This window comes from Phodopus roborovskii, unplaced genomic scaffold (genome assembly GCF_943737965.1).
Source record: "Phodopus roborovskii unplaced genomic scaffold, PHOROB, whole genome shotgun sequence".
NCBI lineage: Eukaryota > Metazoa > Chordata > Mammalia > Rodentia > Cricetidae > Phodopus > Phodopus roborovskii.
In genome coordinates, this window is record NW_026126638.1 from 3,856,363 (window position 1) to 3,870,527 (window position 14,165).

Sequence of the window (14,165 nt, forward strand, 5' to 3'; positions counted from 1 at the left end):
CTGAGCATCCCTGCACACACCTGTGCGTTCACCCTTCTCTGGCTCCCTCACGGGCCATTCGGGGTCCCCTCGCCTGTGGGCCTCCTCCTGTTTCCCTTCTGCTACCCCCCACTCTGTGATCCTTCAGACCCTGGGACATCTGCTGAGCAGACCTCCTACACAAAGCCTGTGCCTGTCGGAGGCCAGGGGCAGCTGGTACTCAGACATGCACCCTGACCCCCACGACAAGCAAGAATGGAGCAAGAGTACAGGGTGTTCATCACACATGCGCGCCCTTCTCCCCTGGGAGCACCTGGGGCAGTCCCTTATGCGTCAGGTCTCTCATTGGTGACAGCAGTGAGTGGGAAGTCACACGCAGACTTCTCCCCACTACGCCCAGAAGGCTGCCTCTGCTTGTCTCCACAGGGCTGAGCCCCATACCTCTACCACGCTCAGACCATCTGCCCCCACCCCAACACACTGCAGGCCCATGGCGGTTCCCTCGCTCCTAGGCTTCCCTGCTGGCCTGCCACCAGCCTGTGCCCTCACTTTCCAAAAATGATTTTTAGAGACCCAGATACAACAGGCCATCGTGACAAGAAAATGAAGGCAAGGTGATCCTGGCCCAAGAACACAACGACTCAGTCTCTTGGAGTCCAGAGCAGGCAGAGGGACTTGGCTGTGCAGTAATACGTACAGCGACGGGTAGCTTCTACGTGTGCATGCAGCACGTGGGAACTTCCACAAGACTCCGGTCACCCATGCCCTGCTGAGGAGCTCTGGATCTAGGAGGAGCTGCAGCCTCACCTGATAGACTATGGGACTACAGGCAGCACTTCTCTGTGGTGGGCCTCCCTGGTTGATCAGGTAAAGACGGGTGGGCCCTCCCAAGTGCAGTGCAAGCTCCAGGAGATCGGGCAGCAAACTGAGGCTTCCTGTCCCCTGCAGTCCCCAGGCCTTGCTGTGCTACAGCACCTATCAGACTCACTGTTTCATCACTGAGCACACACTCCTGGGATCGCAGAAGCACGTGAGGCATGCTGAAGAACCCTGGGGCAGGCCTGAAGGGCGACAGTGCCCTGAACAGGACCTCAGTTAGTCTGCCAGTGAGCAGAGCTCGGGGTGGACACCAAGAATGGCTGTGGAGATCCTAGGATCTGCAATTGTGGTTTGTAAAGAATCGCCCCACAAAAGGTCCTAGTTTGAGAAGTGCCTTCCTCTGTGGGACTCGGACAAGATGCACATTCATTCCAGCAGGGCAACAAACAGTAGAAGCGAATACTAGAGCCATCTCCCACTCAGGGGACAGATGGGGATGTCCAGACTGCAAAACAGCCAGTAGCCACTGCTCTCCCTCCTGGGGCTCAGCCTCCCTCTCCACTCCTGGATACTCAGAGAGGAGCTGGAAAAAACAGATCTCAGGGAGGCACAGGTCCCGGCAGCCCAGTGTAACATGGCATGCAGGGGTACATCACTGTAGCTGGCATCTGTTGCTTGGCTGGCCAGCTTTCCCCTCCCTTTTCCTGGTGTCCACACCATCAATCTCCTTGGAAGAACTCACCTCCCCACAGTGGGGAAGGCATCATCCAACCAATGGAGGCACCCTGTTCAAGCGTGGCAAGATCAAGTGCATGGCTGTACTAGGCCCTCTCCCGGGAAGCTGACCCTTGGCAAAGAAACACTAAACAGTAAAACACACCCATCCAATACTGTCAAGGAGTAAGCACATTGGTACCCTGATATCCCACACTCATCCAATAGTTTCGAGGGGACAATACATCAGTACCATGATACCCAGATTCCCAAGGCAGCCCTGGCCCCGCCCACCATTGCCTGTGGCTCAGCTTTTCTTCTGGACCTATGAACTACTACATCCTTTCACAGACTGAGGAAAATCCCTAGAGAGGGAAACGAGGTGCTGATCCCCAAAAGAAAAGAGGCTGGCCAGGAAAACCAAAGAGATCTGCCAAATGTTCTGCACCCCGCCCTGGATGCTGAATAGCACTACTGGGATTTGCTCTTAGACGTGTCAGTCAGGAATGTTTTCCTAAGGAGAGAGTATGGTGCTTGCATCTAAGAGCCCTAGTTTCATCTAGAGTCCATCTACAGAAGCAGACACTCAGAAAATGGTAGCTTATGCCCAGAGCCACACACTCGAGGAATAAATCATGAGAAACATGGAACTTACATATAGAGATGCACATACACGTGCATGTACATACAGTGAAAGTGTCAACTGGTTTATACCCAAGTATATATACAACATATATTTATATTTTGGACTGAATTTTCATTTCCCCCTCAAAATCCATGGGTCGAGATCCTAACCCCAATGAGATAATATAAGAAGGCAGTTCCTTTAGGGAGCTCCCACCCCCACAGAGAAAATAATGGGGAACAGCAACCTGAAATTTGGGTGAGAACTCTCAGAACCCCACGCTGCTGGTGCCCTATCTTCAGATTTTCAGTGGCTTAGCCTGCAAATACATAATCTACTCTGAGACTACAGGGCTCCGACCAAGGAAAACGAGCGGCAAGCCAGAGACTACACAGCCTACCCAGGCCACTTGAGCTCAGGCCACATGGACACAGGTAGGGTTCAAGGAGCCAAGCTGACATATGACCAAGGGGTCTTTGCTGACCTAGGGGTGCTGCTCATATACAGAATCTGACCCACAGAGACACAGAACTCAGAGCCTGGCCCTGTCTATATAAAGGCAAGTCTAATCTTTCTTCTACTTTTTAATAGTTTTTCCCAACTCTTAACCTGACCAGATCATGATCTGGCCATTGTACTTCATTCTAAGCCCCAGAAACAAGGAAACTGGGGCAGGGAATAGCAAGCAGGCTGCTCCCTGTCCTCAGCAATAATCATGGAATGAGAGACTCAGGACCTGCACCAAAGGCCCCCAAAGCCAGATTTCAAGGCAAGATACCCATCCAGGGACCAGCCCGCCAGAATCCATACCTCTGGAAATGAAGAGGGTGAAGGCTGCAGTACTTTCCAGAACACAAAAGGAATGCTGTTTCTGGCTGGACAGAACCTACATATGCATATCCTCAGAGGAGTATGGATATCTGCAGGAACCCTGGTGGCTAAAGGGTCATTCCAGTTTGAGGCCAGAGGAGCCCCACCCACAGCCGGAATCTCTCCTCTGATGAGTCTGAATAGCTGTTTAAAGGTTGCAGCCCATAGCAGGCCCTGTCCCTTGCACTGTCCAGCTATGAGGCAATATATATGTCCTGAGCACAGGCTATGAGCAAGCAAGACAAAGGTGTAAGACAAATCTGTTTTTCTTGAAAAGGCAAGAAGGTAGATGCTAGCAGAGGGCGTTAAGAGGTAAAAATATAAAAGCAAAAGCTTATGGTCCTGAGAGTGAACCCTGCTGTAATGAGGTAACAGAGTGGCATGCATGTGCTGTTGGGAGGCAGAAAAGCAGTACTTTTTGGTCTTAAATATTGTCATAAAGAAGCATGAGGTGTCCCATGGAGCTTATACTACATTCAACTGACTACCTACTAAACCGGAAAAGCTCCTAAAGATCACAGGTGGCTATTGTCTGACCCACTTCTTAGAGCTGTGGCGGGGAGAAGGAGAGTGCAAACTGTCAATTGAATCATACCACATGTGTGCGAACTGCCCCTGCTACTTCAGGGCTACCCAGTGCCAAGCTCAGACCCAAGAAAAGCACAGCTGAAACTTGGCTGGGGAGGGGAGCTGTATCAGTACCACTTCCCCAACGAGGCCAGAGAAAGAACGTGGGCATTAGGGTTCAATCGACTGAGTTCATATCTCAGCTCTACCATTTCTTAGCCTAGTGACCCAGGGGAAAAAAATCCCTCCTCCTCAAAATCCATCTCCTCCAAGGCAAAATAAGTTAGTCCTGCATATTCCCATCAGGTACTGGAGCAGATGACATGCCCAGGGAATGTCCCTCATGTACCGGTAGCATCTTCCATCACCACACAACGCTGAGGGCTGGCTGTGGGTCCTCTCTGTCTTAAATATGTACACAGCACAGGTAAATCTTGGGAGGAGACAAAGTGAAGAAAGTCCAGAAGTCACTTCCTAACAAATGGTGGGTAGGACCTTCAATTATTACAGAGTAACACGGAGTATTAAGGAGGACTAAGTGTGTAAAGAGATACAAAGTATTCATGGGCTGAAATACCTGAATACACCTTCTATTCACAGATACACACAAAGGTGGAATTCCTCCTGAGTTGATAAACAGGTTCAATTAAAGACCAGCTAATTAAAAAGCCAACGGTGTGGGGCAAGAAGGGGCACTGGCTGACTTTGGGGAAAAACTATTTAAACTGATTCCAGAATCTATACAGAAGAACAAGGGGCCAAGAACAGCCACACACTCTTGAAAGACATGAAGTCTGCCTTGTCGTAGAGACTTACAAAGTTGTGGTAACACAAAGAGACCCAGGCATGTTTAAAAACATAGGTGATAACATGTGTCTGTGGAGGGACGATATCTAGTCAGTGAAGCTAGAATACACAGGAGGGGAAAACAAAAAACAGAGGTCTGTCCTATGCACAAATAATAATTACAGCTGTATTAAGGACGTAAATACAAGAATACAAACTTTGAGGAAATATCTCCATACTTTTCAGCCAACAGTCCCTAGGTGCCTGTGTTGTGGCAAGAATTACCAGGACATAAAGACACCATGAAATACATAGTTCTTAAGTAATAGAGCAAGCCCAATGTACCAAAGAAACTGGCAAAGTTGAATCTGTTTATCAAAAGATTCCAGGGAAGAAGTAACAAACAAACAAAACTTCAAATTGGAAGCTATAAACGGTGTTAGTGATACAGTCAACTGACAACAAAGTAATGCCCAAAACATAAAACTCCAAGAAAGTAACAGAAAAAATGCAAACAAATCAATACAAAAAATGGACCAAATACACAACTGGGCACCCACTCAAGAGGAGAGAATGGCTAATTAACACATGAAAAGATATCTACTTATATCAGAAGTGCAAGGCAAGGGCATTGCAATGCAGCATCTCATGCCCACAGTACTGGAGAATTGTCCATTCTCCGTTGAGCGCCACTGGGAATATCACTGGATCCACCTACCCTAGAAAATGACTTCTCCTGTTGTACCAGGAACCCACAGTTCCCAGCCCTGCAGCGAGGCCCCTGACAGGGTATTTAGAGGGGTACTTCTCCAAGTCTAGTCTATGGACACGCCCTAACATCGAACACTTTCTCAGCAATCTGCTATAGCCACTACATCACAGAGCATACAAGTGTTGCTGTGGCCTAGAGAAACTCCTACAGGAGACAAGAAGAAAGACCACACTGAAACAGTTATGCTATGGACTACCACTAAGTGAAAATTCTTACCCAACGAATGGATCACAAAACATCTTGGATCCTTTTTTTTTTTTTTTTTTTTTTTTGTGGTACTGGAGATTAAACCCAAGGTCTTGTGCATATTAAGCAAACACTCTATTACTGGTGGGAAATTGTTAGGCTCATAATGTTGAAAGTTGAAAACACATAGTCTGGATAATTCCATCTATTCATTCCATCGAAAGTTTAAAGGGACTGGGGATGGCTCAGTGCATAAAGTGCTTGTTGCAGAGACATGAGGACCTGAGTTCAGATGCCAAAAACCCATGTCAAAGCCAGATGTTGTGGCTCACCCCTGTAACTCCAGAGATACAGTTACAGAGACAGACAGATCCCAGCGGCTCACTGTACAGCCAGTCCAAACATAACAGTGCACTTCAGGGTGAGTGGTAAGACCCTGTCTCAAAAACATAAGCTAGAGTAATGGAGGAAGATACCAGAACTCCATCTCTGGCCTCCACACTCGAGAATGGTCAAGCACACACCATAATGCGCGTGTGCGTGCACAAACACACACACACACACACACACACACACACACACACACACACTTTCCAACAAAAGCGTAGGTCCTAGAGACAGTCTCAGGTTACGGGACCACAGGGAGAGGGGATGGAAATCTGTCCATGCAGAAAGCTGCCTGGTCAATCTGAAGATACTTTTGCAAGGATCCCTATACCAGATGAAAAAGTCCTTGACGACAGAAACCCTGACTATCTTCTTCTTGAACAGATATCCATCACCTCAAGCCACCAAAACACTGCTCCCCTACAGGGCCCTAATGCAAAAGCCCCCATGCTGGAGAGCTGGCCTGAAGCAGTACACACCCTAACCCATTGCACTCCCAGGACCTCTCCAGCTCTCCTGACAGGCTACAAAGCCGGCTGCAGGGAGAAGAGACCCCACAGAACCAAGAGTCTGGATGGCCTCTGGAGCCTAGATCTCTGCAGACAAAGAGCAGAGCCTAGAAGGCAGATCTCAACCCATGTTTTTCTCTGGTCACAGATCTCCGGGCTGGTCGGCATGCCATTTCTAAAGTTCCTGCCAGGAGTGCCCCCCACCAAGCCCCCACCATTCCTGCAGGCAGATTAGCTTTCAAATGTGAGCAGGGACAAAGCTGGCTCAGAAGACTTAGCTCTGCCCAATGGGTTTAGCCGGGCTTCAAAGCTTCCTCACTGGAACCAAACAGGCAGGCACAAAGTGGGGGCGGGGCGGGGCAGGGGGCAGGGGGCAGGGGGAAGAAGGGGGGAGGGGCAGCACAGGGAGGGAAAACGAAGCATGCTCTAAAGCCAGATTACTCAGCACTACAGCCAGCAGCCAAGTGACACAGTAAGACCTGGTATGGTGAGCCCCACCAGAAAAACCAAGAGACACGTTGAAGAGCCTGTCAACATTCTCTTTCCCTCCATACCTTCTCCTTTGCCTGGGTCCCGGGCTCACCTGATCATCAAGCTCCTAGCCATCCTTCAAATCCCAAGTGCAACTTTCTCAGCTTTGATACCCATGCAGCGGGTCTCTCCGAAGTAGCTCTATTGAGTTCCTGCCATCTTCACATAGGTGTCTGACTCCACTGAACTCTGAGCAGCTCAACAGCATGGCCTATACAACAAGTGCTCAATAAATATGTGCCGAGCACACAGGCTACCTGGCATCTACCTGTCCTTTCAATAGAAGAAAACAGAAAACCATGTGATTCACTGTTTGTATTTTACAAACTAAGGGAAAGGAGGGGCATTCGAAGCTCTTTTTAAACTCTCTTTCTGATATGAGAAACATTTCAGAGAAGGGCAATTAGAATATAGCGGTGTGCGGTCGGGGAGGGGAAAGGCCAAGACAAGCCAGGATGCTGGGTCCGGGCCTGCAGCTGCCCACCCTAAAATGTGGGGGAAGCGGCGGCCCCCACATACACAGATGCTACCCTGTCAGTCCTGGGTTCAAGTGCTGCATACAGGACAGGACAGATGACCTCTTGATCCCATGACTTCCTGGCCCGAGAAAACTGATCTGCCCTGTCCTTACCAACTGGAGGCTCCTGTGCATGGAGCGGGCACTCAGCAAATAGTTGTGGCGTGAGTGAATGGACTCAACTGGGACCCAATACCCTACTAAGCCATGGAAAGCCTACTGCCAAGTTCAGCCAAGGGCAGCCAAGCACACGAGGCAGAAGCAGCCCGGGTGTTACTCAGGGCAGGGCCGGCCTGGCCGCTCTGGGTAAGGCTGTAGGCCCTAGCAGGTCTTTCCATCTCATCTGAGACTTTTTCTATCCCTTCCCTCCCCCTCCCCAGCCCTCCTGATTGACAGCAATTGCTGGCTCTGACATGGTTTAAAAATAGATATTAAGACCAGGAAGTTTAATTTTTAATGCTTTGGAAATGAACACAGAGTTGGCATTCTCTCACGGCCACGTGCCAAGGGTCTCTTGGGGTTTCCACCAGACCCTCTTCATCTTGCTTCTTGACCCCAGCAGACAGACCTGGCCCCACCCCACCTCTGAAAGATCTGCTTGTAGCCGCCTCCCAGGGAATCATCCCTCACTCTCAAGCACTATGGGAAATCCCTAAATGTCTCTCCCTGTGCTGCCTGCACCACCTACATCTCTGCAGAGAGAGGCCAGGTGAGGCCAAGTCCAAACCCTCACACCAGAGGGCACCCCGGCGATCATCTCTAGCGCTATAGGTTTCCTTACATTCTCTGTGCACAGACCTCAGTCTCGAGCCCACAGAGGCCATGCTCGTATGGAGCGTTTGCAGCTAAGGCAGCGGAGAGGAATGCCATGGACAGCAGCACCGGAGGACAGCAAACAAGAGGGGCCTGGCCTGGCACTCTGCCTGTGGCAGCTCCCTCCCTGTCCTTCCCTTGTCCTAGCTGGTGCGCTCCACACTGCCGCCTCTGCTGCTAACGTGGCCTTCATAAAAGGAGCAATCCACAAGGAAAAGGCTTCCAAAGGGGCCGGGTGGGTGTCACTGCTCCGCCAGTCATGATTTAAAGTGATGGAACACCTCTGCTGGCAAGCAAGAAAAGTAAGTGACGTACCCTGAGCGGGGTTGGGGCACCCATCCCCCACCTCAGACAGCAACGGGATTCAGGTTAGGGGAACCTGGGCTGGGATCTGGATTTGCCCACTTTGGTGTTCTCTCTCTCTCTCTCTCTCTCTCTCTCTCTCTCTCTCTCTCTCTCTCTCTCTCTCCCTCTCCCCCCTCTCCCCCCTCTCTCTCCCTCTCTCTCCCTCTCAAGCACACAGGGCCCAGAAGTGTGTGGGGTGAAAGAAACTTTTGTAGACTACAGCCCTCCCATTCCTGTACATCAAGAAGCCAGAATTCTCGGTGGCCCTGGAAATCAGGATGGGGGTGTGTATGGAAAGGACCAAGAGGAGGGGATGGCCACACATTCCCTCCATCTATGTCAGTTTCCCAGACAAGCAGCCCTCCTGGGTGCCCCAGGCTCCCATGGTGCACTGGGCCGCCTACCAGGCTAGAACTGTCTGGCTGAAGCCAGCATGCCAGGAACAGACCTGGACCCCCACCAGCAGGCAGGCGCCCAGCAGCCTGGGAGGCACCTGCCCTTTTCTTAGTAAGAAAGGCTAAGCATGAACAGCATAGCCCTGCCTCCATCCTACCCCTAGGGACATCCCAGGACCTTCACCAATACTACTACCCTGAAAGCTCCACCCAGTGGTGAGGAAGCAGGCAGTCAAGCCCCCCCCCCCAGTGTAAGCCCACCAGAACCACACTGAACCAGGACGCCTCCAGAGGTTCCATCATAGAGGGAGGGGGTGTGGCGCTGTGTCTGGGGAACTCCCAAATAGGCTCTGGATCCATAAGAAATTCTATACTGACTGTAGGTCCCAAGTTCAACTCTAGTTCTCAGGGAAAACAAAAAACAGAAAAACAAAAAAACAAAAAAGCTGGGGCTTTTGAGCCACTAAAACAAGAGATGGCTAAGTAACTGTACTTCCTAGTTTCAGTGGACTGAGTGTAAGCCTTCCTCACGCCACTGTCCCCTTTCCTCCTCTGCCCCCCACTCGCTATTCATGAGAGAGCAGCAGAGGCCTCCAGGGAACCTTGCCACACCCACCCTACCACGCTGTCCCCTCTCAATCAGAACTTTCTTCTGTTCTGTCCCTACTCTGAGCTGAGAGGCACCTGCCTGGTGGAAGTCCTCACCTGAGTACATCATGGTACTCCCCAGATTGCACCCCCCACTCTAATTCCAGAAACCACTGGCAAACACACAGGCAACTGACATTCCTCTCCTGCTAAATTCCCCATTTCCTAAAAATCTACACTCTACAACAGCATCTCATATGGTAGTGACATTAAAGAATACTAAATAATTAGAAAGTCCGAGAATGGGATCGTGCAACTCTTCCGCCAGGGAAGAGTTCTAATTAGGACCAGGCAGTAAGATCTCTAACTTCTGACTACACTAGAAAGGGCGGGTGCATCACCAGACTGGCTTAGATAGGGACTGCTGCCACTTGTGGAAAAGATAGAATCACTCCTCACACAACAGCTTAAGGTGCCACTTTGATACCTAACTTCTCTTCCCCATTACCCAACCACGTAACACCACACTGCGATCCACTCCTGAGAGTCATTCCATTTGGTTGCTTACAAAAGTATTGCGGGTCACTGCTATGTTCATGACACAGACCGGAGCCTGCAAAGAGCCCCTTAAGTCCCAAACCAAGCCAGACTCATTCTGAAGGCATCGCAGGCAGTTATACCAACTGTGGCCAGCAGGCGGCGAGGTGAAGGTGGCCAGGAAGTGGGGGGAAGAGGGGCTGCAGAGTGGGAGTCACTCACTGGTCAAAAGGCACTGAGCACCCACGCCCATGGAGTCTTCATAAATTAATATATGTGCAGTGGCAAACCAAAAAGGTAGGCTGAAGTTATGAGAGGGGGAAGAGAAGGCTGCGTTAACAATGGAAATGACAGCATTCGTGAGGACCAGGACACCAAGGAAATACAAGTACTGGGCTGACACAGATCCTGGCAAAGGGACAGAAAGAGCAGAAGGCACTGGCCCACAAAACATGACAGAGTCATTCTTAACATTCCAATGGTTCTCATCACCAGAAAGAGAATGGGAATATCTACCCCAGCTTTCCTAAAACTTCAACCATGTGACAGGCAACACTGATCACAAAGTCTGCACCTCCCCGAAAGACTATAGAACCCCTGCCCCCCAAGACTATGGAAAGATCTAGAGGAACCCGCCTCATCTCAGACCAGGCTCTCGGGAAAAGAGACATCGGTGATCACCTAGGTGAGCCTCCCCCCCCCCCCAGGGTATCATGTTGCTAGGACAGTAAGGGCTGTGAAGGAGACCATCCTAACAGCCTGGACTGGAGAGGAAGCCCCAGCCATAAGGGGCACAGTGAGTTACTCAAGGTCACACAAGAATCTAACAAAGAATGGAAACCAGACAAGACTCAACGATTCTTCCTTCACAGTCTAGAACTTCCCCAGAAAAGTTGCCCCATACACACACGCATGTGTATGCGCATGCACGTGTGTGTGTGTGTGCGCGCGCGCACACACACACACGCGTTTTTCTTATAGTAGGTCACTCCCCAGAAGCTGCACACGGCTACCCAACCTCACTCGGGGTGTCTTTCTCCTGCCCCCAGGCTCCTCCTGGACCATGCATGGCAGCTGACAGCCTCCAGCCAGTGGCCAGGACTGAGCCTGGGGATGAGCCAAACATCTGTGCTGAGTGGTCTGAACTCTGAAGAAAGGCAGAGGCGGTAGTGAGGAAGAGTCCAATCCGAATTTAAGAAGTTTTCATCCAGTTTGTATAGCTAGTACCTCTTGAGCATGCACGACCACAGAGGGTATTTCAAGAGACAGGCGGCACTTCCAAGCCAGCCCATCCATAAGACACTTTCTCTAGAAGAAAAAAAAAATCATCTCTCATCAAGGACAGGGACACCACTGCCTAGGCATCTTCCTTTGTTCCTTCTTGTCCTGGGGTCTCCTGGAACCTGGGAAAGTGTGGCCAGACTTCTGGCTGCCAGTCCACGGCAATCCCTCAAAAGCAACAGTCAGTCCTCTGCCCGATATCTTTGCCTCCTCCTTTCCCTGGGAGCCACAGAAATGAGCTGGAGCTGGAGGACTGAGACCTCCACTCTCCATCCCACACCCACGATGTAGCAGACTGCGTTTAGCAGCAACAGAAGAAACTCAGAACCCATCCTCGTGGTGTCTCCCAGCAAGGCAGCAGCACAGCTGCTCAAAATCTGACCCACACCCACTGATGCAGGTCCCCTGATGCAGGCACTTCAGCGTGGCTTTTCTTAGGTGGGCAAGGAGACAGCGGCAAACTTTGCCGACCTCCTAGGAGCAGACCGTGTCTCTCCTGGAAGACGGACAAGTTGGAGCCTCTATTCAGTCATGGGTGAGAAGGAGGAAAGGAAGAGAAAAATGCAAAAGGAGGGATGCGATTTTTTTCTTAAAGCACTTACCTTCGAGTAGAGAAGGGAACGATGCAGCAAGGAGGAGGAAGAGGGTATTCCCAGTGTGGAAAGCAACTGAGAGGGAGCAACTGAAGACTCACCCTTAATGACTTACCCAGAATATCAAATTGAAGAGGAACATCATGTACTTCAAGCAGCAGAGGCAGCCCCTGGCCATGTTGCACTTCTTAAATTCTAGGAGGAACACAAAGGACAGGTCCAGGTAAAACACCACGTACTTGCTGCCTTTGGGTGCATTGTACTTATCAGTCTTAACGCCGGCCTCCGTGTGGCTCTGACCCCGAGAACCCGCGGTGCCGTAGAAGGCGCCAGCCGTGAAGCCGCGGCCGAACGGGCGGCCAGAGGTGGACGGCTTGGCAAAGTCCGAGTCCTTGCTGTCCAAAGATGGACTCCGGTGGATCGAAGAATCCTCACTACTCGACTTCTCCATGCTCATGTCGTTCCCGGGGGGCACGAGGCGCGGAGGGCATTGCTCCCAGAGTGGGACAGAGGGGCTACCCCGGTCGGGCACCGGTTCTGAGCGGGCGGACCGTTGGAGCTTTGCACGCCCCCTCTCTACACCCGAGAGCACTAGCGGAGCAACCCGCTGCCGGGGGGTCAGCTGCCTCTGGGACGGCACCGGGTTCCCAGCCTTAGCTCGCTGGCCCGGGAGGGCTCTGCGGCACCGCTCTAAGCACGCTTCGGGGAGCCGCCGCTTCGCCTGCGTTAACTAGGCTTCTTTGGGGAGGCTGTAATTTGACTGCTCTTTCCCAGGCGGCTGCACCGTCAACCGGTCTCTGCACTCGAGGCCGAAGGGCGCCGGGATCTAGGCTCCCGCAGGCACGCCTCTTCCAGCCCAGACCGGAGCCCCACCACTTTGCGGCTCTCGGCCTCCCTTGCTCCGCGACTTTGCGGAGCCGCTGTCGGCCCTGGGCTGCCCGGGTGCACCACGGGCAGAGCCTCGGGATCCGCCGCAGCTGCAACGGCTGGGCTTGCCCGGCGAAATCCCAGCCCTGACTCTCCACACTGAAATCGCCTAGAGCCCCTTCCCCGGGCTCTGAGTCCCGCCCCCTGCTTTGCATCCGACCAATGGGCTCAAGGCCTGTCTGGCTCCGGTGGGGGAGCTACCCCCCTCCCCAATGACACAATATCTTTAATAGGATTAGCGGTCTGCTGTGTGCCTAAACCAGTGTGCTCAGAACCCTTCTAAATGTCAAGGGCTCAGAGGCTGGGAGTGGAGAAAGCAGCACCTCCATGGGAAAGCACTGGTTTCTTTTGCCCCAGCAAGGGCAGCGAAAAGAGGGGGACAGCTGGAGCTACCAAGGAGCCAAAAAAGCTGGAGGATAGGTCTGGGGAGAAAGGCTGGAAGGGAAAGAAACGTGGCCTCTACTAGGCTGGCTGCCGCCCCCTGTGAACATCGGGCCTGTCCAGCCTGGGGCACATGGTCGATTTTAAGCAGTACCTTTACACGCGCGCGCGCGAGCACACACACACGCGCGCGCACACACGCACACACACACACACACACCACGCTTTTGCACACGTGAGAACGGCTAAGCGCACCGGTAGAGGGACCGCAGCACAGACGCAAGGTGTGGGGAAGCGCCCCCAGGCCTCTGCGGGGCGCGCCACCCTCCCCGCCCCCTCCACGCGCACACGCAAGCGCGGCTCCGAGAGACTCCTGCAGCTGCGCGAGCCCCCGCCTATGCGTTCTTGAGCGGGACGCCAGGGCTGCAAGGGGCAGGTGGTTCGAGGGGGGCGCTGCTTATACCAGCAGTAGAGCAAGGGAGCGGCGCTCTTGGTCTCAGCTGGGTCCTCTTGGAGCCCGAGGTCCCAGAAAAGATAGGAGGAATGTGCCTGCCAGGGGAGCATCCCACCAGCCCTTGATCCTCTTGAGAAGCGCTGCAATAAGCCTCCCCTGGGCTTGTGCAGAAGTCTGCATTGCTGACCTGGGGCCACCACGGTTTGCAAATGATGAGAAATAGAAGACTGGGGGGGGGGGGTTGGGGGGAAACGGGGACTGAGTCTCTCCTTTGTGTCACTGACTCCCTAGTGGGGAACTAAGCTCTAACAAGGGGCTCAGCTTTTGGAAGGCATTCCATAGGGATGGCTAGAGGGACGAATCGATGCCCTTCCAAGAAGCAGAGTGTCTACCCCAGAACCCTCTATCCTGAGCCCTAAGAGGGGAGCCCTTGAGGAAACAGGAGTGCTACTGACTGCGCTCTGGGCAGCACAAAAATCTAGTCAGGACAGGAAGTTATTCATTCCGAGGAGGCACAGATGGACACATGGCTGTGGCCGTGAAGCGAGGGGGACGGTAATTCCACCTGGGGGGGGGGCCTTCATCTTCA

At 52.3% G+C, this 14,165-nt stretch overlaps 1 protein-coding gene across 2 annotated transcripts in view; it reads right to left on the reverse strand.

Moving 5' to 3' along the window:
• The window catches only part of Tspan9 (tetraspanin 9), a 91,299-nt gene that overhangs the window by 58,671 nt on the left and 18,463 nt on the right, over positions 1-14,165 (reverse strand). The window contains exon 2 of one of the 2 annotated variants that reach the window (XM_051173304.1): positions 11,930-12,009. In XM_051173304.1, coding sequence (XP_051029261.1) covers positions 11,930-11,992 — 63 coding nt within the window. In that variant the 5' untranslated portion in view covers positions 11,993-12,009. Of the gene's footprint in view, positions 1-11,929; positions 12,392-14,165 lie in introns of those variants that run through there. The other variant, XM_051173303.1, reaches the window with a different exon arrangement.